Raw genomic sequence first — 23,180 nt, forward strand, 5'->3', positions numbered from 1 at the left:
CGCTGCAATTGCTTCCAATGTATAGAGGGCTCAGCGCACATCCAAATATGAAGGTGGGAAATATGGCGCTTGGAATGCACGACATTCCGATGGTTCACGCAATGGAAGCCTCTCAGACTCTTGCGGATCCGCACGCGCGACAGTTAGGTGAGGAGGATGCTAGGAGGTGGGTTGCATACTGGCGCAAGGTGGGCTTGTTCGCGAAGCAGAGATGAGTTAGACCTACTATAAACGTTGGAGGGATGGTAATGAGTTTGTGATGCTGGTCTCGACCGGATGTGTCAAAGGAATACCGGGGAAGGATGCTTAGTAGGTACAAAGTTGATCAGCATATATACGTATGTCGAGTAGTGGTGGAGTGTTACATTGATGTGTGTTGATGGGAACTAGTCCTTCCGGCGTGATGTCTATCAGGTACACATTCTGCGTCGAGTCGAAGATGGAGGGGACTATCACAGGAGGATAATATCAACAACCTTGCAGCTCAGTGAAGAACATCTGACACTCGGAGCAATGGGAAAAGAAGAGCGATCCACGCCCGCAACCTCTCGTCTTAGGTTGTCACAGTGTCATTCCTTGCCATGTTAACTCCCGCTGTAGGCCTGTACATCGGCCCGACAGGGTTTGCTCCATTCGTTCAGTTGGCGATGGCTACGATATCGCAAGGGTACGCGGGTCGCGACAGACAAGATGTATATTGGAAAGCCTCGATGATTGTGCTGCTGGAAACAAAAGATTCATCCACGCATATAAACATTGCCTGTTCACTATTACCAGGGCCTCGAGGTTGGTATTGTCTTGCAAATAAATTGCTGCAGAATTAAAGCGAAAAGCTATGTAGATACATTGCATCAGCAAAAGTATCTGAAATCCGCTATGCCCTTGTGTTTATTACAACCGAGAGTAAATACGATGATACCTTACAAAGTCTTATAAATTTGTTGTAAATCATCGCGGAAAATTTCTTTCTTGGCCAACATTCAAGATTTCAGGAATATGTGAGTCAAAGAATTGCGTACACTGAATGGAAGAGCCGCGAATGTAAGATGATATGTGCTAATGAGCCAGGTAGACACTGTTCTGGATGCTCAGGTCGGTGGAGATTGGCGGGCCCAGGATAGCAGCGAACAGGGCCGAGTTATTGAATGCGTCAATGAACTGAGCAAGACTTTTTAAAGACGGACAGCAGGACGTTCTTGTGAAGGGAGGGCTGGGAACTGAGCGTCGGCGATGACAACGGCGCCGGAGCAGAAGTCATTGCTGGAAGTGCAGACTCAAAAGGGTAGCCGAGTTAGTGGTTCTGGTGCAAGCAGTGGAGTCCAATCATACAGCATCCCCTTTTTATTCTGAGCGCTCTGTCCTGTTTGATATGGTCTGAATACCCGGGCCACGGCCACATCCGATTCGCCCTACCGACTCTGCGGCCGAGTAGGCACTGGGTATATCATACACATGCCATCGAGGCACTGTGAACACGATCATGATAGTCATTACTGACTCCGTAAAATCATGCAAGCCGCGCTTAGTATCTTATTTCTTAGATTCGTGCTGATCGGAAAGACCACACATGGATCCAGAGCTCCGTGCTATACCGAGGTGCGAGTTAAGGCATCCTGTGCTTCCCAGAATCCTGTAATTTGTTCAGTCTATTCCTCGGGGCGGAAATGTACGCAAGCCTCTCACGAGTAGTGTGCTGTCGCTTTTGCCCTCGATCTACTGCCAATGCCTCATCCGAAGCATGGCCGCCCCGACATGTTCCGTCTTAGTCGGCCGCTAAGCTGGAGTAGCACCAGCCTTCGGAATCATCGCCGACTGTGTCTGCATGACTTTTCCCAACGCCTTCAAATATTGATACGCCAAATTTCTGGCCTCGGAGGTTCCTATATCGTATTCTAAGTCATGCTGGGGTGTCTAGAATCTTGTCATGCGCGTTTTTGACAGATCCAAGTGGACGAGTCGGCGCTCAGGAGTCACCAGCCAACATTCAGCTCGGCATCAAATCGTGATCTAGAGTGAACGCATTTACATGCAAGAGTTGTTCTACATTTCCTATCAAAAATATGTAACGTCTCAACTTGCTCGTTCACATGCTGTGGAAAATTTAACTTGCGCCAGGTCAGCATCCGTCTATACCCAGTAGCGAATCTGTACCCAGATCACAAGGCTACCCTCGGATATGGAAGCACGTAGCTGCTGACAGAAGATGCACTGGGACATCCTGATCATCCAGCACATGCGGTAACTTCTCTTTCCCAGTATGGACATTGGAGTACGAGGACGAACTTTCTGTGGGTTTATAAAGAATCATTCTTAGAGGCCACAGCACCCCACGGCCTCGTCTTCGCATATCGTCGTTGAACTTGGTCTTCAGTCATGGATCTATCCATTCCTGTCCTGGTGGTACGCTTATCTGTTGTTTCAACGTCTTGTACTGTCAGAGGTGACATATTTTAGGTTGGTGCGGGCCCCGCTGGTCTCACTATGGCGCTGGCATTGGTCAAAAACGGAATTAAGTGTCGTATTATAGATAAAGAATTTTCTTTTCACGTCGGATCCCGTGGATTTGGAATCCAGGTGAAGTACTGCTCATTCAATATTGTAACATTACATTACTCACACATATTCAGCCTCGTACCTTTGAACTCATGGAATTGCTCGGCATCGTTGACGATGTCTTCAAGCTCGCAACAGACATCCCGACTATGAGAGCTTATAAGCCTGGCGGTATTGAGCCTACGAAGACGTGGGATCTTTACGAGAAGACTCAGATTCGGCCAGATCGCCCCTATGTATGCGCAATGGTCTCTTCCTGATCATTATTTTGACAGTATATTCAGGGAAATGGCAAGTGTCTCAGCCAGTCGGTACTGGAAGAAATATTTCGCTCCCACCTAGGGAGCTACGATTGTCGCGTCGAGTTGGGGACAGAACTTATTGGTTTCCAGCAAGATGCTGAAGGAGTCACCGCTACAATAGTCCGGCAGGGCACCTCTCCATCCAAAGAGGCTGTCCGCGCTCAGTTTCTGGTGGGTGCGGACGGTGCTAAAGGTATGGTGTAGTGCGATAAAGTGAGTGCGATCTAATCACTGGCCGAAGGGATAACAAGGAAGCTGCTGGGGCTGACTTTCCAAGGCGAGACTCGTGATACTGATGGAATGGTTTGGGGAGATGTGGAGATCCAGGGACTTAGCAATAATGTTCGTCGTTGCCCTGCGTTATTGTCTATCTGCAAGCTGATTTTACATGTAGTATTGGCATATTTGGGGTAAGCCAGGGCAGTTCACGTGCGTGGATTTGCAGATTCTCCTGGAAGGTCATTGATACCAGCATTGCGATAGACTTCTGGCTCGGCCCACCACACCGAATGGCAGCACATTTAGCATTGGAGTTACATGTCAGAATTTTGACCCAGTGGACCTAGCCAATGCAGATAATCTCATCAAGTTCATACGTGATGAGAGTGGTATGAAGGAGCTTACGTTCGGCACGTTCACATGGCTTTCGTACTTCAAGTAAGTGGCCTATAGCGCGATATCATAGTCTAGAGGAACCCTGACAATATGCATAGACCAAATATGCGCATCGTTAATAAATTCAGCGAAGGCCGGGTATTCTTAGTTGGAGGTGGGTGGTGTGTACTGTCACCTCCAGATGTTCCCTGGCTCATAAATCATTCAGATATTGCACACGTTCACTCTCCCACCGGCGGACAAGGAATGAACTGCAGCGTACAGGATTCGGTAGTTCGACATCGTGAGAGTGTGTCCGCTCGCTGACGTATATTGTACGTCTCTAGTACAACTTGGCATGGAAGATTGCGCTTGTACATCAGGGATACGCAGATATCTCGCTCTTATCCACCTACAATGAAGAACGCCTTCCGGTCATCACGCAGATGCTACATGCGACGACAACTCTTTATACCCACACAGTCGCCAAGAAGAAAGTCAACAGTGAAGAGCAAAAGGACGATCCCAAGTCGAGCGGCTGGTTCAGATGGCGCAACAATGCTCTGCATCTGTATGGTGTCAACTACAGGTGGAGTTCCATCACATCAGATGAGAGGGGTACCGATGGTCAAGATGATGAAGATATGAGGGCACTCGCCTACGAGGGGTACAAGGGTAGCGTCCGCGCGGGAGACCGAGCACCTGAAGCACCAGGACTGTTGGATGGTTCCGGAAAGGAGACCACCCTATTTCATCTTTACAGCCCGTCGAAACATACCGTACTCATCTTTGTCCCCAAGAATGCTACGACTGAGGTCGTCGTCGCTTCGACGAAAGTACTCTCGGTCATTCCTTCTGCCATTGTCCAGAACTTTATCATCTCTTCTACGTCGATGCCGAACATCTACGACTCTGCGGACATCCTATTCGATGGCGAGGGACATGCACGCGCTGCATACTGTGTCGATCAGGATGAGGTAAACATTGTGGTAGTTCGCCCGGACGGTATAATTGGTGCATTCGCTACGAGTGCAATGGGTATACAGTACTACTTTTCGAGAATATTGAACCAGTAGAATTTTCTCGTTATCTTCTTGCCCATATGGTACTAATAAAATGTCGAGTAACAATTTCACCTGTGCTACCTGGCAGCACAGTGATACGTTATTCGCTTGTGTACATAGCAGTCGAGGGTTCTAATCGATAATCGTCTACATCAGGAAAAAGGCACCCCGTTAGAGCCGCGCTGGAGTTCCGGAACGGTTTTGTATCAGCCACAGATTGACCGCAGATTTTCTGCGCAGAGTTCATAGCAAGGCTACCCGGAGTATTTATGACGGCTCTAGGTGTGTTGTAAACCTGAGCAGCATATATCATAAAATGGCGGTGACTCTTGTGGTGCTTTTAGCAGGTTCTGACAGCTGAAGAACGACTGGACTGATGGAATCGGTACAGCATTTCCGCAGTTTCCTACTGTCTTAATGCTAACCGTACTCAGTAGCACGAAATCAGAACGATGACGCACAGCTCGAGGAAGCGTTTATAACACAGATACACATACAACATCAAAATCAATTACAACACAACAAGGACGGTATGTCCTTTACAACCTTCGATAGTCTCCAATATTTAGGTGCCCTTTGCCTGGTCTTTATATCAGTTGCCGTACATCTTCCATATTATGCGATATACTACTACTCACCGTCACGCGCTCAACGAATTTGATGAGAGCGGTGACAACCTCGTCTTGATGTTCATAGAATAAAGCATGAGCTCCATTCTCGACCATAACCACATCCATATCCTTGAAGTACGGGTTCATCTCCTTCACCACTACGTCTCCTATGACCTGCTTGTCCGCAGTGCCGTTCAACACCAGCAACGGTAAGCCCTTGCGGCCGGCTTCAAATAGCTTCTCGGGGTCTTGAGAGCGAGAAAGGATGAAATTGCTCACGTCCGGAGTTTGAAGAATGGCCTGACCAATCCAGGACGTCTTCACGGCGAAGTCGACCTTCTCTGGATGAACGAAGAGCGAATCCATGAAGGCTACCTTTGTGCGAGCGTACAAAGCTACATCGGTCGTGCTCATCAACCCAGGAAGCAAACCAAGGACGATGGGCGTCCCAACACGCTCCATGATAGGACCAACGTAAGGCAAGGCGGCCAGATATACAATCCCCGCTACGGTGTTAGCACCGAGATGCTGCATAATATCGCTTGCAACCGTGCCTGTAAAAGGCAGGTTCCCAAGGAGTGGATTTAGAATAGTGAAAGCGAACTCACTGCCGTAGCTCCTGCGAAACGAAAGAAAGTCAGGGAAACAGTAAGATTCAGTCACAGAGCATCTTACCAGCCACACTGCACCGGGTTTTTCAATCTGAAAGCGCTTGCAACTGCAGCAAAATCATCCGCAAACAAGCGCGATTGATATCCCTCCGCGTTTTCTGGTTTCCCGCTTCTACCGTGACCACGTAGGTCGTAACGGACCTGGCAGAAATATGAAATGGAACCGAGACTAGAAGGGCAGCAATCCTTACCAAGTACAATTTGTCCAGTAGGCGTCGATCTCTGAAGAGGTTGTCAAAGGTTGCGGCGGATAAGTTGAGTCCATGCACAAGGACCAAAGCTGGATTGCTGGGGTCGCCAACTGCTTCGGCATAAATGACCGTACCGTCGCTGGAGCTGATGGTCTTGACGATAGGAGCGGACGACATCGTGCAGGGAAACTGATGTATCGGCTATGAGGGGAAGTGCTTTTGTAGGAGCATGCGGAGGAGCGGGTGCTCGACGGATGGGACCCAGGGTTGTGGGACATGATCAGGTGTCCTCGTCACAAAGACCGACAAATGGCTGCCCATTGAGAATAACGCATTGCTTTTGTAGGAGTGGCATCCGGAGAAGCGGTTGCTCGAGTCGACGGATGGGACCCTGGACTGTGGGACATGATCAGGTGTCCTTGTAAAGGCCGACGAATGGCTTCCCATTGAGAATAGCGCATATACAAACTGGTCAACGACGGCATGTTGATGTTGGCGGGCTGTGCGGAGATGTGGTAAGCTCGGGGCTTCCCGCAAGGACGTCTTCCTTCAAGTTCTCGCCGACCAAGTTCAGTTACTCGGAGTTGAAAGCCTGATGCGACACCACCTTTAGGCGAGAGCTGCAGACAATCCGCTGTGGACCGCGGGTTCTTGAATATTGAGCTGGCCATAATTTAAAAACCGGAGGGGGCGCATACCATCATGCCTATACGCATGCCACCGAGAGGCGATCCATGACCTCGGCAACATCTCTGTATGGCGACAAGGATCGAAGACGGCCTGTGCATGGTCCCAGTCAGGTCACATAGAAGGCAATTGATAAGTTAATAATTATTCAGGCCGACCTACCAGCGAAGCCTCTGAGATGATGTGAAGGACGGGGAATATTAAGTTAGCATATGGAGGTGATACACCCGGGCCGGCGCCCGATGCCTCCCTTTGACGCCCGAATCCAAGAGCTTCCTCGCGAGAGGAGCGTTCCAGTTTCTATCCCGATTGGATCAAACTCAATAAGTAACAGCTTCTCACGCTTCTATGATTGAAACTCGACAAAATACCATCCGGCATGCATATTGCCTCCGGACAGGTGTGAATCCACGAGAATTCGGAGATTGTTGAACCTCCTAACGATGCGGCACTGGCAGCGCCACATGATAGTTGGACGCACATCTTTTGGAAAACTACCTTTCTCACCTCAATGTGTACTATACAGATGTTCATTATAATCAATCAACTGAATAAACCGTGGCATCTAAGCATCTGCATCGGATAGGGCCTGCGCCGAAGGTGCGACTCGGAAACGGAGACTTTATTTTACTAGTGACAGATGGTGCATGTCCGAACTGCTGACAACGGCTACGTGATACTCAAAACAAAGGCTTCTGAGCGTAGAATATGAAGAAACTCATCTCTGCGCCCTCAGTGTTGTCCCACTCCTCCTCGACCGCATCAAGAAGACTCTCCCACTCTTCCTCAGTGTTGACATATCCTAATCCACCCGCGTTCAGCACAGGGCTTTTCATACCCCTGAATACACCCATGAAGTTCTCCCGAGCCTCGATACCGACCTCCCCGGCCCAGCTCCCGAGTGATATGGGCCGCTTGTCTATATGAACGTTTGAGAACCCAGCTGCGCGCAGCATGGATGGAATGCGGTCTGAACAGTCCAGAAGTAGACCCCTTTTCACGAAGAGCTTGTCAACAAGCGAGCGATGCTTCTCTGTCGTCTTTCCGGCCTGCCAAGCACCAGCTTCCCCGAGCTGAACCCAACCTCCTGGAACCAACACCCTCATCATTTCCTTAATCGCTTGTCCCCATTCTTCGGCACGTAAAGCAGCTATCAAAAGCCTCTGGTGGACGAGCGTAAAGGTTGCAGTCCACTCGGAAGGCAGCTTGGTAATTGTGCCGATGGAAAAGTTCATGTTTCCACGAGTTGCAATGAGCTTACTGTCCATCGGAAAGAGGCGAGATTCAATATCAATGCCTTCAAGAACAACTGCGTTCGGCACTTGATTGATGGCATCCAGCAACCAAACGCCTTTCACAACGTCAGCTTATGCGCCGACATGCAAGGCCGTGATAATACGTACCAGATCCACATCCGCTGTCCAGTATACGGTCCCCAGCTTCGAATGATATTTCAGGCATCATAATCCGATTTTCGAATGTGCCAGCCAGCAAGCGATGCTGAAGGGCCAGTCTAATGGGCAGGCGGTCCTCAATGGTGCGATCTTAACTTGAAAGCATGATATTACCTGTCTCTCTCTGGGCCGTCAGAGGGTAGAACGTATTCGGAGCCAGGGAAGGATTGGTAAACTCGTCCTACATGCTGAATACGATCGATGTCCTCGGGAAATGCCTCAGTAGCAGGTCGGATAACTGTGATCTCCATGGCAATAGTGTGAAAGCAGCTGACTTCAGTAGTAAGGTCGTTGGCAGAGTGACAAGTTCGGTCCTAGGCCATATATATGAATGAAGTGCGATATAAATATCGGGGATATTTCATCAGCTTTCTGGGCAACTTATGCGATGAACGTTGAGCATGACAAACTTACCGATCTCTCCGTCTCGTGGGATCGGGATGTTTTCTCGTTTCTGTAATTCATTTTAGGAAGCATCCAGGCGATTAAGTTGAAATGCTGCATATGCGCCACTTGCTCGAAAACAGGACAGATTTGACAAGCCTGGATGATAGTTAGTCCCAACGCCAGTCAGAGCAACACCTGACGTTTTCGGCATACTTCAAATCTTACAACAAAAACGGGGATTCAACTTGACTCGGATGTGGTGAGAATCGATACTACCACATCTATCCTAAATCGACCCATAGCTGCGGTACCATTATCTTGTCTCTGATTTAGTACAAGGCCCGCTGAGCCTTCTTGGACCAACTAGCCGCATGCCACTATAACTTCAAACCAAAACCGTCACACATGCAGCATAGGGATGTGTTACGTGTGCCATGGGCTTGTGTCGAAGATACAGACTACCTCAGTGCCTTTCAAGCGTCCAAATCGTTCGGTGCGCACCTTTATTGAATACATATTTGTTCACGTTCATTGAGTTTGAACATTGGAACAAGCCCTGCGTGTGCGACACGTGATATCAATGCTTGATGTTGCAACGGCATTTAAATTATCATACCGTACAACCTAACTACAGTGATATCAGTGGCCCGGGCTTCTCAGATCCAATTGTCTTGAGTAGACTTGGGATTGACTTAATCTCATACTCCCAGGGAGGTGTTTGATGATGACTGCTAGTCGACATCAGATTGTTTGAAAATACAAATCTTTGATTACTATCATGATGCAGAACGCCGGTCGCCACCGAGTATCCTATTCAAAATGGGAGCTAGTAATGATGTTAGTTCCGATCAGCGTTCGCGTCTTGTATGTCTCCCTATTTCTCTCTTTCTGCTCTTACTGATATACCCAATAGGCATTCTGAATCCCAAGGATCTAAGTGCACGGAAAGCGTTCATACCATTTCCAGTTTGAGCGACGCTGGCATGTTTGTCTCTCACGCGGCAAAAAAAGGCAGTATACAATGGGAAGCAAGATTCCTTCTTATACATCATCGCTTGTTCTCTGTGAGTACCCGCGGCTTGTCTTTTACTCAGGGTCGCAACACCGAGATCCGGGAAGATGCAAATGTCGCCGTGTTTCTATATGTCCTGAACGCCGCACAAACATCTCAAGCTCATATTTACTTAATTATTTGCTGAGTCAGTATCCGAGTTGTCCGTGCTATGTACTGGTTCGGTGTATTGGGCACACTGTCAGTATCAAACCTCCGTTGGTGTCCAACTTTCTCATATCCTTTGAAATATGTCTGACCCGTCTGTTCGGCTTAAAGCACTACCTAAATTTGCCGTTTGACTTCTGTACTATACAGATGCAGATGCTTCTGCAAGGCGCATTGCTGTTCGACCTGCCCACTTGGAAAGATCAATGCGACTAGTTGTGCAGGGGGTCATAAGTGAGTCCCGTTTTAGACTATAAGCCAGTTGCAAAAAAAATCCCGATCAGCAGAGGTCGGAGGGCTGCTTCTTTCTTCCAGAGAGGACGGATCCTCTAGTGGGCAGACAGCTGTCAGAACCCTGCTTATCGTGGAGGCGGAAAGTGCAGTCGCTGCGGCCATGATGATTGAAGGGGATCCTTATTATACATCGAATGTGGTGAGTCTTATGCATTTTTGAGTACGGAAACTAATCTGAAATAATTTTTTTGACAGGGGGATAAAAAGAGTGTGGAAATCCTACCCTTTGTGAATGTGACACCTATGGCTTAAATTGGGAGACACTGCCGGGAGACACGTACACGCGTAGGAACGATTTGACGACTCGGATCTTTGGAAGGCAAATGAGCATGTGGCTACTAGTACCTGTGGAAGAAATGCCTGTGGAAAGAAATAACTAAATACCTTGGCCAATAGGGGTGTAAGACGCTCGAATACTTTTCCAAAGTTTAAATTTCGAATAGCAGTACTAATTTTATCTGCTAGCACGTTGAGGGTTTCCACATGTCAGCGTAAAAGTAGACAGTATAAGCGGGCTCTCAGCTCAGTGCATGGTTGAAATTTTACAGATGCCTCGAGATCGTGGATTGAAAGGTGTTAGGCCACCGGATAACATCGGGCGTCTCGGTCGGCAAAGTGCACAAACAGAAAATGCATATCGTCAAACTATCAGATAAGCTCAGATCTGGGCGGAGTTTATACTCCGAGAGATACATGCGGAGTGTGTCGAATATAACTAAGTAAATGTCGCCAGAGCAGTAAGCACTCCTCGCCGTAAACCTACTCCCTCACTGAGCGAGTTAGATTTGTGTCTGGTCATCAGCGTTCGGGATCGTCTTCAATATTTGTACAGCTACCTCGTCCGCACGGTAATGGGCCAGAAAGTCCCAGTAACCGGGGGTTCCTGGGATCGTTTTCTCTAGGACGATGTGGCGTTCCCTGCAGTGATCACGGAACGCATTGACCCTCATAAAGAAGCGCGGCACTGGCGGCCGACGACTCATCGCCCTTCTCGCGATCGGCAGCTGCCTGGGTGAGTATTTCCGCCCATTAGAATGTAGCCACCATCGGGTGGAGGCGCAGAAAAATGAGCACGTCGTCTTCCGACCATCCTATTTGGCGTCGCACCTGAGCTTGCCTCAGGCTATCAGGGGCGTAATTCTGAACACGGCCCGGCTCGTGGCGTAACCAGATCGGCCCCATTCGAACAGTAAATGTTCCCTATCCTCCAGAATCCCGGAGCATGGGCAGTTGTGCGGGCCTGGAATACGGCACTCATCGCGATGCGATCCTGTAGGTAGGTGGTTCGTCAGCACTCGACACGCACGCGCCATCTCTCGATTATCCTTGCCCAAGGCCCTGATCACATAAGACCGGCTGGCGACGTGGTGGAGCGGATTGTGGTTCGTCATGCATTCATGATCCACATGTCACGGCCCCGATATTTATAGTACGAGTAATGTCTCTCCCACTTTCGCTTTGCGTGTACGAGGGTGTCCGCCACAGCTCGCGCCTGGGACACAAACTCCGGTTGCTTCTCTTCGAGGGCGTCTGGGCGGAGTTGGGGTTTATCAAAGACCGCAGTTATGGATAATCCTCCTCCTTGCGCGAAGGGTTCGTGCCATTTGTGATTTGTGAAGACAAAATTGCATTTCTCAAAACTTGAACTTAGAAGGGCTCGCTTACGGCTCACCCGGCCTCCACATCCGTTTCTAATCAACGTCAGGCCTAACGGACCTGGCACAGCCTGTACGATGCACGTTGTTTCTGCTCTCTATTCTGAGTCACCTCCTCTCAGATTAACAGCCCAGACAAGGCCGCACTGGTCGCAACAACATGTGCACGTTGCGGTCGACTCATCGGTGCGGTTCATAAGGTATGTTGGCGCTGCACCACTTGGTAATGCATCATACATATGGTCCATTAGCTTCTCTTTGATTTTCAATAACTGTCGCTGTCAAAAAGACGTAGCATGCGCAGCAAGTTTCAGGGTTGGTGGCGGAACTTCGCTTCAGAACCGGTATGATGTACTTAGGGATCGCATGCTCGGACCGCGTCTCAGACAGTTTCCTGTTTTCCTAAGGCTAGTTAATTTCCTATATTCATTTTTGAATTGGTTGGTGATTATCTGGTATCTTGCCACTTAGATAATCAGTTCTTTGAAGGTGTTCCGAGTCGCGACATAGGCTTGATGAACGAACCTGTAGCATGTGGACAGAAGAAGTTCATGTGGCTTCTGTAAATGTGTAGGACCATCACTCTGCTGGGCGAATGTTGCTAACAATCATCGATTCATCATCTAGTGTTGCATCATACATTGCTGGCGCGCACCCTGCCTGTGTTGGCTTCACATAGCATAAGCAAGGTAATATTATAAAAGCTGTCCCTCCGTTCCGCATTCCTCGTCTGCATACCTCTCAACCATGTCCACAGAAGCTGCTGTTCCACATCTTGAGCAGACATTGCGCAGTAAGTGCTTGTCTTCGGCCCATTCAGACAATCGGTTTTAGCTGAACGGTTATACACAAGTCGTAAATTTTGTTCTTCCTACGACATCGATATGCTTAACCATCATACGGCTTTACGACCGAGCCGCTACCCGTCGTCTCTGGTGGGATGATGCTTGGGCTGCTTTCACAATGGTTTTATCGCTGGTGTTTATGGTCATTGTTGAGCTGTTTGTTCAGTACCACATCGAGGCACCAGGTGAGTTCCAGATGAACTTGACGATAGCTCATATTGACGGCTGTCATTTTGAGATAAATTTCCCCAGGATGTCAAGATCTCCATATACTACATGTACTTCCCTCTCCTGTTTTTCAACTGCAAACTGATTGACAATAATGTGGCAGGTGTGATCAATTCTTTTACTTGGTTGCTTGGTGGGTATCGAGTTTCAGCATATTAATGAATATGATACTGCACAGACCGTTGCTTACTGAAATACTACAGGAGCGCTCGAATCTCCATCCTGTTTACCATCATACGTTTAACGGTGCCCGGAAGGCTACGCAAAGGATTGATCCTTTCTGCGTGTGCCTTTGGTTTGACCTGGGCTATCCTCTTTGCCCAGGTCTGGTGGGTCTGTGAAAAGGAGCCCGGATGGAAAGAATCTCCGACCCCTCAATGTGATCTCGGGAGAAATGTTGCGATAGCGCAGGTAATCGGTAAGTGTATTATTTCATGAGCTTGATCCACTACTCATCCATCCGCTGATAGCTGATGTTCTTGGTGATTCCATACTCATTGTGGCACCAATACGTCTCGTTTGGGGCATCAAGCTAACAAGGCCTCAGAAGATTCGGGTCATTGCCGTTTTCTCATCCACGTCCCTTACGACCGCTGTCAGCCTGAATCATGCATCATGGGTTCTTCGGGACGGTGGACTGATAGAGGCTCTTGCCTCTGTTATCCAGGTGGGCATACACAATACCTACGTCTTTTCTTGCCTGACCATCATGATGCGTCGCTAGACGTCGGTTAGCCTGATAGTTGTCAATCTCAACGTGCTCGTCGCCTTGATCTTTCGCATTTCAAGTGATGACCATGGGGGAAATGTCACTCCTTTGGACATGAAATCCATCCTTACCTTTGGCCATGGACGTTCGCGCAAGCAGGGGCCGAATGTCAACATTCTAACCACAACGTTTGTTTTAACGGATTGCGAGACAGCGCTTGGTACATCAGTTGCGCTAGACACATTTGTTGATCGTGGTTATAAAACAGATGGTCCGGGACATTCGAATACTGAGCTACAATTTCCCGCATCCGGAGATGTCAAAGTAATGACTGGGACTGATACTATGGACACTATGCACGTCGAGCTCACTGATAATAAACGTTCTTGTGATATGTAGTAGTATGTCTATGGTATGTCTGTAGTAGCGTCCGCTTGCTCTTTTCCGGTCTCGTCGTGTAAAGTCTGTCTCATGCATCAGAAAAATCCGAATTCTGCTTTATTTGAATTAGCAAGTCTTTATGAACTTAGCAATTTATTTTACCATTCTTGGATACCTTGAAAAACAACAAAGAATGACCATTAAGGCTCAGCCAGGTAATATGGTAAAACTAAGATTGTTGAAACACGAAAGAACATTTAAAGCATCATCATTTACACAAGGCTACAACTCTATTTAGAAGTATTCACAGAACAAACCTACACTTGTGTATTGACAGAGCGCGGACTGGGGCCATAAGGCAAGACAGCAGGACGTAGCAAGCAGATAAAAACTGAAGCTCAATAAGACTAGTAAACTCGTGAAGTAAATAATATAAACAGGTTGAAGATAGCGCCTGGAACGGCTTGGAAAATCGCCTCAAGCCGAGCGAGCCACTCGACGTATAGGACGAGCGGGACGTCAAACACTCTCGCGACCACCGCTGCGAGCGTGCCCCAGGACGCTGGGCAGGGATGCACGAGGTGCACGGTATGCGTCATACTTGAGGAATAGCGGAGCTCTGTCAGTGCAGCCGCCGCGATGTTGAGCTGGATCCACGCTACGCCCCATGCGATGTAGTATATAGGCACAAGAAATGCCTTCGTGTGAGTCTGTTATGAAGAAAGAACATACCCTCTTGTCATCTGGGAAGCACTTGAGAACTGGTGCGCTCTGCACTAGGGATGGGAACCACTCATGTGCGTTCCATGCGCCGTCCGGGCCTCCGGTGACTTGCCCGACGCGAACGACCATGATGGGGAGCGCGGTTCTGGCCGCGGCCTCGTACAGGATCCGTTCGGAAACCCATTTCGACTCTGCGTACCCTGTGCCGACTGCGTACTCTGCTTGTATGGGGGCCTCTGGTAGATCATCGCCGTGTCGTGCGTCTACGCAGTCCGTCTGAGAACGTCTTCAACAGACTCGCAGAGACTGGCTTACGTTGGAAGACACCAACTGAACTTGTGAACAGCACTTGTGGAGGCCTTGGGAGAGGTGACGTGAGTGCCAAGTCGATCAGGTGGCGCAAGCCGCGGACGTTCTGCTCGAAAGACGCAAGCGCAACTTTGAAATCGACGCGCCATGCTGTGTGTTCCCAAGTCTACGTGAACGTCGGCATGCAGAAGGTAGACGAGTGAAACGCACCGTTATGCACGACATGCGTGACGGATCCTCGCATCTAAATTGACCAATGTCGTATCGTGCGTTTCAACTTGAAACACACACTCACCTCTTCATACAGCTCGACAGATATGCCGAAACCCTCATCCGCAAGCTCTCCTTCCACCAGTGTAAGCCTGTCTGAAGTGACAAGGTCCGGAAGGCCTCGGTTGATCAGAGCCGATCTCTGTCTCTCGTGCAGGGAAATGTGGTCTCTAGACGGTCTGTTCAACGCAAAGACGTGGGAGACCTTGGGATCTGACAAGAGCTGGGCTAGGATGTAACAGCCCAAACTACCAGTTGATCCGGTGAGTAACACAATGTCTCCTTCGCTATTCTCGGCAGTGACTGTCGCCTGGTGTGGAGGGAATTCTCTCGTATACTTGACGACCATGGAATGCATTGCGTCGATGCGGGCCCCAACGTCGGCCGCGACGTTCTCTACGGTGCCAAGCGCAATGCTGAGCGCGAAGTCCGCGAGTTGGCCGATTGTAGGATGTTCGTACACGGCATTCCCAGGGACTTTGCGTATGTCTGCCTTCGCGATATCACGAAGCGCCCTCAAGAGCGTATTCCGAATCCGAGTTGCCTGTAAGCTGTTCAAGAGCTCAGGTCAGCCAAGAGTGATCGACGCCAATTGAGAACCTCACCTATCACAACCGTGATGAAACAAGTCGTCATGATCCTTTATCTCGTGCTTGATGATTTTGTTTATAATCGTACGTACGAATTGCCGGCTGGTCTCCACGTTCCATTCGGTGGGGGCGGGTATATTTATTTGAGAGCTCTCTTCGACGAGATTATATGCGGCATTAATCTCGTCTTCGTATTGGGCGATAACCGCTGTGCGGCGTATGGTACCTTTCGCCGTATGTTCAAATGGCTTCGCAGGATTGGCCACCAAGACCATCTGTACAGACATCCGGTTTGACATTAACTTCAAGCTCCTAACAAAACAAGAGCGCTTACTTCCTTGAATAACCTTGAGTGCTGTGGCGCATATGCGTTGACCTTTTCCATTGTCGGCCTTACTTGAGATCAGCAGTCCACTCGCATTGTACCGGCTATTGTAGACGTACCATATCATATTTCTGAATTCCGCTAGCTTCGTTTCGTCGGTAGGATTAAACGCGTACTCGGCTTCCGGTTCGATAAGCACGCCTGTTTGAAACCGTCCGCGGCCGAACATCACACATCCAGCGATATGTTCGTCTTGCATCATCATGCTCTCTAAGGTTTCCATATTGTCTGAGGATCGCGAACTCGTAAGTGAGTAGGAAAACTGACCTAAAGGACCAGGGTTCGTCTGGAGAATGATCATTAAGATATTGAGACTTGATAAGAATATGCGCACCTTTTCCCCCGTACTATGCATGATTTGATCATCTGTACGACCCACAATTTTCCAATACCCAGGAAGGGTTGGATGTGGCGCAAGGCGATCTGACGTTGCGTAGGCATCGGCACCATCAACCTTGGTATTGATAATACATGGATGGAACTTCTCGTTTTGCTTCGTGAACGCGAACGATGGTATTCAATGGGATGTCATTGAACCCTCGTGTTGGACAAACTCACCACAACAATTAATTCGAAAGTATTGTCTCCTTGGGGCGACATGTGTGTCGTGAGAGCCCTATGCAGTCGTGTATATTCCCAGTCAGGTTGAGCGCTACCTAAAAAGAGTCAAACGTTGATTTACGCATTCCTTCAATAGACATCAGCTTACTTGTTATTGCTAAACTGCCGGGTCCAATCTCTGTTCTACAAAGAATGATTCGATGAGCTCAGCATTGCTCAAACAGTAGACTTACGACCCATAGCCAGTTACAATGGGGACTCCCTGCGCTACTAGGAAGTCCCCAACCTCCTTGTTTAAAGGTCCACCTCCAAAGATCTACCGGGAAAATACTTCAGGGAACGCAAACAAGATAAAGAGAAGCACTTACAACTAGCTTTCGCGTAGCAAGCCAGCTCACATAGTTGGGAGTACGTGACCAGGTCTTGATTTCACAGTTAAACAAAGATTCCAGAGGACATTGGGACAGACTACACACCTCCAGAAATGTGGGAATCGCCATAATTATGGTACTATCTGTGGCTTTTGCTGCATGTATGACAGTCTCAGAGGTAGGGACTGGTGGTGGTGATGCCGGTGTAAACACGGCAAGAATATTTCCACACGAACACTAAGGCATAGTATTGAATGCACACAAGAGTATGCATTCAGAGAAAACGCGACTTACGCAAAAGAAGAAAGTGAATAGGCCCATGGCATGAAACATAGGCGACATATGGGCAGAAAAGACCAGACCTGCAATATCGAGCTCGCCATAATAAGGGGTCAACAAGATTTCGATGAGGCGACTGTTTGAAAAAGTGATGGGCTTAGGGAACGCAGTTGATCCTGTACGAATGACGTAATTGTTGAAGGACAAACTGAAGTAACAGTAACTATCAAAGACACACCTGACGAATGTGAGATGAGCACGGGCGCATCAGGGCCTTGGAACACATATGGGAGCTCGTCAGCTGTAGGAGGTTCGGACGACGGGGAATAGAGATCATCGTAGGTGAACATAGGCGAGAGATGGGGCTCTCGTGCGCTCGGATTCTGTGCCTTGAGCAATGCAATCGCTTCGTTCGCCAGATCTTGTGATCCCTGCTCTAGTCCAACCAAAACATGGTCGACGCCAACTTGACCAAGTAGATGGGCGACCGCAGCTGGCGAATTTCGGATTGAAATGGGAAAGACCGTGTAGTTTGCACGTATAACACCCAGCACAGCTGTAGCGTATGGTATGGCATCTGGAGAATCCAATGAGTTGTTATTTTCTTAATTTCAGTAAAGACTGACCGGAGGTAGCAAGGATGGCAACTACAGGCACTCGACCGTTCTTTTCACTCCATGAGATTCGCTCTCTAGTCAAACGTGACGCAGTGCGAGTTGCTTTAGCACACTCTGACCAAGTAATCGCGCGAGGTCGAGAGTTGGCGTCAGCATGTAAGAAGATGCGGTGAGTCGGTGAGTATTTCTCGTGCCAGTCGATCATTTCTCCAAGCTGCAGCGAGCCATCTAGGGGAGGGGAGAGAAATGTTGCGCATGATACAGCCTGGATCCGTGGGGGAGGCGAGATAATGCGACGAGCGACCATAGCTGGCTGTTACAGTGGCGGTCAAGATGCGATCGATTGGTTGAAGTTGTGCTCATATATAAGTAAATACTCGGCTTGCGAGATCGGGTGCTCTAGTTGTCCCGAAGTTCCGACATTGTCCCCACCCAGCGCGACCGGGGAGCACGAGCTCAGCAGGATGACGAGAACACCGGTGGGTAGCAGCCCGTCAGCTTGATTCCCGTAATCCTGATTCCCTAGTACATAGTCCGTTGAACGGAGACTCCGCACTTACTTCCGAGAGCCTCGGGAGTGGCCAAATCATGTGTTGGGATTCGCACAGCGAAATACCTGGAGCCGCGCTGTAAAAGTGTTTGATACATGCCGACATCGGGATATACACCAACACGTATCTTCACACACCTTGTACTTCTGTCGAATGCACAACTGTGAACCATGAGGAGCCGGGTCACCGAGTCACGGATGGCAGCTCCACTGGGGATTCAAACGGAAGATGCTGGATCGCGATAACTCTCAGCTTTAGTTTTCTTGAAACCCGAGAACTATAGTCTTTTGGAAGCGTTTAGGCGCTAATTCGTTGTAGATTCACGTACACCGTTTGTGTCCCGCGCACGTGATCGCGTTCCGACGTCGAGCTTGAATTCTGTCAAGTCCTCGATTGCCGTCACGGGCCTGTACCATCCGTCTAGACGTGACGTCCATTGGTACTGGCAGCACTACGACGGCGTTTTGAATGAAACCATCTTGGTGTTCACCAATAGTTGAGTCTCCTGAGATAAGCGAGGAGTGACTGAGTACCCTATTACCTCACAGTGAGTCCCTTGATTATTACTGAAATGATTGCGATCTATTTTTCAACTCATGAACAGTAATAACTAGTATCGGACTATCAACATAGTACCAGATAATCAACATTCCGTCCAGTAATTGGAGGAATGGATGCTGGAGATTGAACCTTACATAGGGCTCGGCCCTCGCGGACAATAACGGTATTCAAAGAAAGAAGAAAGAAAGATTGAACCTTAACTTTTGCATCAAAGAAGCAAGGTTCGGACGCACAATGTATAGGAAACTCGCACACTCATATCATTCGACTTCATGCCTCTTCAACGTCCAGCCCTCGAGCAGACCTCAGGCTTACACGTGCCATACGCCCCTCGTAGTAGTCAAAGTCGCAGCATTGATGGCGAGCGTCATTCATGAATGCTATTCTCAGATACTAGCATTCGCGACATCTCGTTCTGATCGCAGTGTCTATTAATTTCACAGATTGGAAAGTTGGAGCGCAAGTGATAATCAATCCTAGTCAACGAGAACGCTACTTATATCAGGCCTAGGGGTCGGTGGATTCCCATCTCCTAGCTATGACACGACTCAGTACTACCCAGTCTTTTCCACAGACCCAAGGTCTCTCATCTGAGACTTTTCGTCCACCACCGCTCGATGGCACCTTGTCTTTTGGCTACATATTCGACTGGCACGGGCAGCACTCCCCTCAACATCCGCTCTTCAGATACCCTGATGATACTGGTCGGGTTCAAGACATAACTTGGTCCGACGGAGCGAGGGCTATTCGTACTGGTGCGAGATGGATAAGGGAGTGCGTGCCATTGAATCAAGAGACAGGGAAGACACCTGTAGTTGCCATTCTTGCTGCGTCAGGTAAGTCGACTTGATCTCTTGTACGCAATACCGATGAAACGGCTGGACGATTAGATTCCATACCGTACGCTACCATGGTAATGGGAATCATCCGCGCAAGTTACTCCGCATTCGTTATCTCAGCTCGCAACTCCCCTGCAGCTGTGGCGCATTTACTGAACAAGGTCGGCGTCAACTATGTATTGGTGGGAAACCAGCAGGCGTCCCAAGATCTGGCAAAGGAGGCTCTCAGATTGTTCCAGTCGCAGAATCCGGCTTCAGACGTTCCTGGTATTTTGCCGATGCCAGCCTATGCAGATCTCTACTCATCATCATCGGAGTACCCTTCCGTACATGACCTCCCAGTTTCGCCCCCCGATCTGGACGCACCCGCGCTCATTCTACATTCTTCAGGTGCGCGTCAAGGGGTCAGTACGACATGCTATTGACTACCGGTATTCCTATACAGGTTCTACCGCCTTTCCAAAACCAATCACCTACACCAATCGCCGCATGATCGAAATTGGGTCGATCCCATATTATGGCGAGATTGATGTCGCCGGCCTGGTGTTTTCCCTCCACATGCTGCCTATGTTTCACGGTATTGGTCTGATGTCTATAATGTGGGCGGTACGTTCTGCGATACCAACTTTGCGCAGAGAGTCTGCACTGAACGCTCACACTTCTTTCCAGACCACAAGTGGTATTACGGTCTCCCTTTTCGCCCCCAGATCCCCACCACTTTTCCCAACAGTTGAGACAGTCTTTCAAGCGGCCAAAGCGACCAACTGCGACGTCGTTGTCGCGGCTCCAGCATTCCTCGAGGTGTGTCATCCGTACCATCTGATTTTCATTGGCCTGAATCTCATCTACGAAGTCTTGGTCTCGTGTCCCTGAATGCGTCAGTTGGTTCACAACGAGAAAGTACATTGTATGTCTTGGACCAATTCGTCCCTTGAGTTTCCGGTGTTTTTTACACCGTTTTGATAGTGGTTTGGTGGTGGTCCGCTGAATAAGGAAGTTGGAGATTTTCTATTGTCACAGGGAGTTCCTCTTTGCATGGGCTATGGCCAGTAAGGCTATCAACTTATTCCTGACGCAGAAGTTATCTCACTCAACACTCTTGACAGAACAGAGACCGGGATCGTGTCGATATTCTTACCAGGTAAGCTTATTACTGTCAAAACAGTTAGATGAATCTAACACGATGCATTCGCAGCCAAGATACATCCTGACTGGGAGTATATAAAATTTCAGCGAAGAGTTACCACACACATGTTGCCTCAAGGTGACAATACGTTTGAGTTGGTAATAGTGGTACGTTTAAAAAGATTTGTGACGAAGCTCTTTACCATCTTGAATTGGAACTATTTGACATCCATTAGTCAAATGAGCAAGATCATCCTTGTCTCATCAACACCCAAGTTGATGGCGTCGACGCCTATACCACCTCGGATCGCCTCTCACCGCACCCTTCCCTTGCTGGCTATTGGAGGATCGTAGGTCGTACTGATGATCTTATTATGCATAGTACGGGAGAGAAGGTAACGTTCACCTTTTCACGTCTTGAATAGGTGATGGCTCAACAGATGTGTTAGACAATTCCAGGCCCTTTAGGTCAGTTTATCGTGGTTTGTGATTCGGAACGCTCAAATTGATTCATTCGGTGTGTTTGTGTCAGAGAGCATCTTGATGCAAGATGAGCATGTTGCAGGATGTGTGATGTTCGGCCGTGGGCGCTTCCAGACAGGAATATTAGTTGATCCAAAGCCGCAGTATGCGTTCGATCCTGTGGACGAAGACAAACTAGTTCATTATAGGAATATAATATGGTACGTAAGATCTCACTTTTGGTAGCACGAAGACACTCACAACGTCGAAGGCCAACTGTTGAAAAGATGAACGCCTATGCCCCGCAACATTCGAGACTATTCAAGGAGGTCGGCGATTCTACGCAAAATCTGCGATGCGCAACTAACATCGGCGAACTTTATATAGATGATCTTGGTGACCAGCCCGGGAAAGCCTTTCGAGCACACCGCGAAAAGCACGATTCGTCGTGCAGCTGTCATTGCCAAATATGATGACGAGATAAATGCAGCGTACGATCGCGTCGAGGAGAGTTCTCAATCCAACATCCCGGCTCCTGTCAATTGGGATACAGATAATGCTCGTAGCTTCGTTCGTGCGGTGGTGCACAAGGTCCTTAATCATAAGGTCAAGGACGAGGATGACGTGTTCAATCATGGCTGCGACAGGTAAGACTGATACTTGCTTTGTCACACATATCTGATGCATGTTGATCCTCAGCTTGCAAGCAGCGTGGATCCGCAACACGCTATTGAGGGCTCTGCGCGATACAACAAAGGCTAATGTTCGAAATATCACTGGAAACTTCGTTTATGAGCGCCCTACAATAGCACAACTGACGAAATTCATCGCCAATGTTGCACTTGGTTCCGTAGGCAGTACTACGGCCAATATCCCGGCGCACATAGATGCGATGCACGTTATGGTTGCTAAATATACCAAAGACCTCCCTCGACGTGGTATTAACGTGGCAGTATCAGCTCGTGGGGACGTTGTTTTGCTTACTGGATCGACTGGCGGTTTGGGTTGCTACATCTTAGCCCAGACATTGGCCGATCCGAAGGTTTCTCGAGTGTTCGCGTTCAACAGATCGTCGAGAGATGGCGTGACCTTGCAAGAACGACAGCGTTCTGTTCTGGTCGCTCGTGGCCTTCCCGACCTGGTCAGTTCCGAGAAGCTGACGTTGGTGGAGGGTGAGCTCGCGGATGAAAACCTCGGCATTTCTGATGAGTTGTACAAGGAGGTGAGTGATGAATACAACAGAGGTCCAGTCAGCAAGCTAATTCCCATTGTAGATGCTTCAGTCGGTGACACATATCGTCCACAATGGTGCGCTTCTTCCTCTAATAATCGCAAGTCTATGGCCTTCTGATCTACCATAACACGAAGCGTGGCGCGTTGACTTCAACGTAGCCTTAACTTCATTTGAGCCTAATGTCCGCGGGGTACGCCATCTGATCGATTTTGCGTTGAGGTCACCACTCGCTACGCCTCCGCGACTTGTATTTATAAGCTCGGTTGGTTTCCTTCAGAGTGTGTTGTCCTCGTTGGTCCCTTAGTACTCAGATTTCTTAATCCTTTTCATTGCTCAGATGCTCAGGATAGTAAGGATCTTTGTGAAGGACCAGTGAAGGCGGAGATTGCTGCCGGTATGGGATATGGAGAGTCAAAGTGGGTATCCGAGCGTATCTTGCACGAGGTGGCCGAGAAGAC

The 23,180-nt window shown here is 48.8% G+C and overlaps 6 protein-coding genes across 6 annotated transcripts; 3 read left to right on the top strand and 3 right to left on the bottom strand.

The window, feature by feature from the left end:
- Positions 1 to 2,481: 2,481 nt before the first annotated feature.
- Positions 2,482 to 4,525, top strand: FIBRA_01506 (uncharacterized protein; the record flags this gene model as incomplete). Its single annotated transcript, XM_012323381.1, has 9 exons — positions 2,482 to 2,574; positions 2,628 to 2,789; positions 2,838 to 3,048; positions 3,097 to 3,197; positions 3,250 to 3,284; positions 3,339 to 3,512; positions 3,569 to 3,624; positions 3,679 to 3,740; positions 3,797 to 4,525. The coding sequence occupies 9 exons, from the start codon at positions 2,482 to 2,484 to the stop codon at positions 4,523 to 4,525; spliced, it is 1,623 nt and encodes a 540-aa protein (XP_012178771.1).
- Positions 4,526 to 5,078: 553 nt separating this feature from the next.
- FIBRA_01507 (uncharacterized protein) lies at positions 5,079 to 6,163 on the bottom strand (the record flags this gene model as incomplete). Its single annotated transcript, XM_012323382.1, has 4 exons — positions 5,079 to 5,093; positions 5,152 to 5,743; positions 5,800 to 5,936; positions 5,987 to 6,163. The coding sequence occupies 4 exons, from the start codon at positions 6,161 to 6,163 to the stop codon at positions 5,079 to 5,081; spliced, it is 921 nt and encodes a 306-aa protein (XP_012178772.1).
- A 1,190-nt stretch (positions 6,164 to 7,353) lies between these two features.
- Positions 7,354 to 8,378, bottom strand: FIBRA_01508 (uncharacterized protein; the record flags this gene model as incomplete). Its single annotated transcript, XM_012323383.1, has 3 exons — positions 7,354 to 8,024; positions 8,077 to 8,186; positions 8,242 to 8,378. 3 exons carry the CDS (start codon positions 8,376 to 8,378, stop codon positions 7,354 to 7,356), a joined length of 918 nt encoding a protein of 305 aa, XP_012178773.1.
- A 4,051-nt stretch (positions 8,379 to 12,429) lies between these two features.
- Positions 12,430 to 13,863, top strand: FIBRA_01509 (uncharacterized protein; the record flags this gene model as incomplete). Its single annotated transcript, XM_012323384.1, has 6 exons — positions 12,430 to 12,475; positions 12,536 to 12,712; positions 12,766 to 12,888; positions 12,934 to 13,173; positions 13,226 to 13,422; positions 13,480 to 13,863. The coding sequence occupies 6 exons, from the start codon at positions 12,430 to 12,432 to the stop codon at positions 13,861 to 13,863; spliced, it is 1,167 nt and encodes a 388-aa protein (XP_012178774.1).
- A 389-nt stretch (positions 13,864 to 14,252) lies between these two features.
- On the bottom strand, positions 14,253 to 18,257 carry FIBRA_01510 (uncharacterized protein; the record flags this gene model as incomplete). Its single annotated transcript, XM_012323385.1, has 18 exons — positions 14,253 to 14,543; positions 14,578 to 14,831; positions 14,884 to 15,027; positions 15,088 to 15,121; positions 15,173 to 15,698; positions 15,753 to 16,012; positions 16,072 to 16,129; positions 16,182 to 16,350; positions 16,390 to 16,408; positions 16,457 to 16,615; positions 16,681 to 16,774; positions 16,832 to 16,861; positions 16,917 to 16,999; positions 17,052 to 17,105; positions 17,160 to 17,291; positions 17,349 to 17,509; positions 17,572 to 17,910; positions 17,960 to 18,257. The coding sequence occupies 18 exons, from the start codon at positions 18,255 to 18,257 to the stop codon at positions 14,253 to 14,255; spliced, it is 3,105 nt and encodes a 1,034-aa protein (XP_012178775.1).
- A 1,715-nt stretch (positions 18,258 to 19,972) lies between these two features.
- FIBRA_01511 (uncharacterized protein) lies at positions 19,973 to 22,849 on the top strand (the record flags this gene model as incomplete). Its single annotated transcript, XM_012323386.1, has 14 exons — positions 19,973 to 20,291; positions 20,347 to 20,507; positions 20,571 to 20,702; positions 20,755 to 20,808; positions 20,868 to 20,950; positions 21,008 to 21,042; positions 21,097 to 21,194; positions 21,263 to 21,421; positions 21,476 to 21,494; positions 21,559 to 21,709; positions 21,760 to 21,817; positions 21,876 to 22,135; positions 22,188 to 22,710; positions 22,763 to 22,849. 14 exons carry the CDS (start codon positions 19,973 to 19,975, stop codon positions 22,847 to 22,849), a joined length of 2,139 nt encoding a protein of 712 aa, XP_012178776.1.
- Positions 22,850 to 23,180: the final 331 nt, after the last annotated feature.

The sequence above is a fragment of the Fibroporia radiculosa genome (genome assembly GCF_000313525.1).
Source record: "Fibroporia radiculosa TFFH 294 genomic supercontigs, scaffold674, whole genome shotgun sequence".
NCBI lineage: Eukaryota > Fungi > Basidiomycota > Agaricomycetes > Polyporales > Fibroporiaceae > Fibroporia > Fibroporia radiculosa.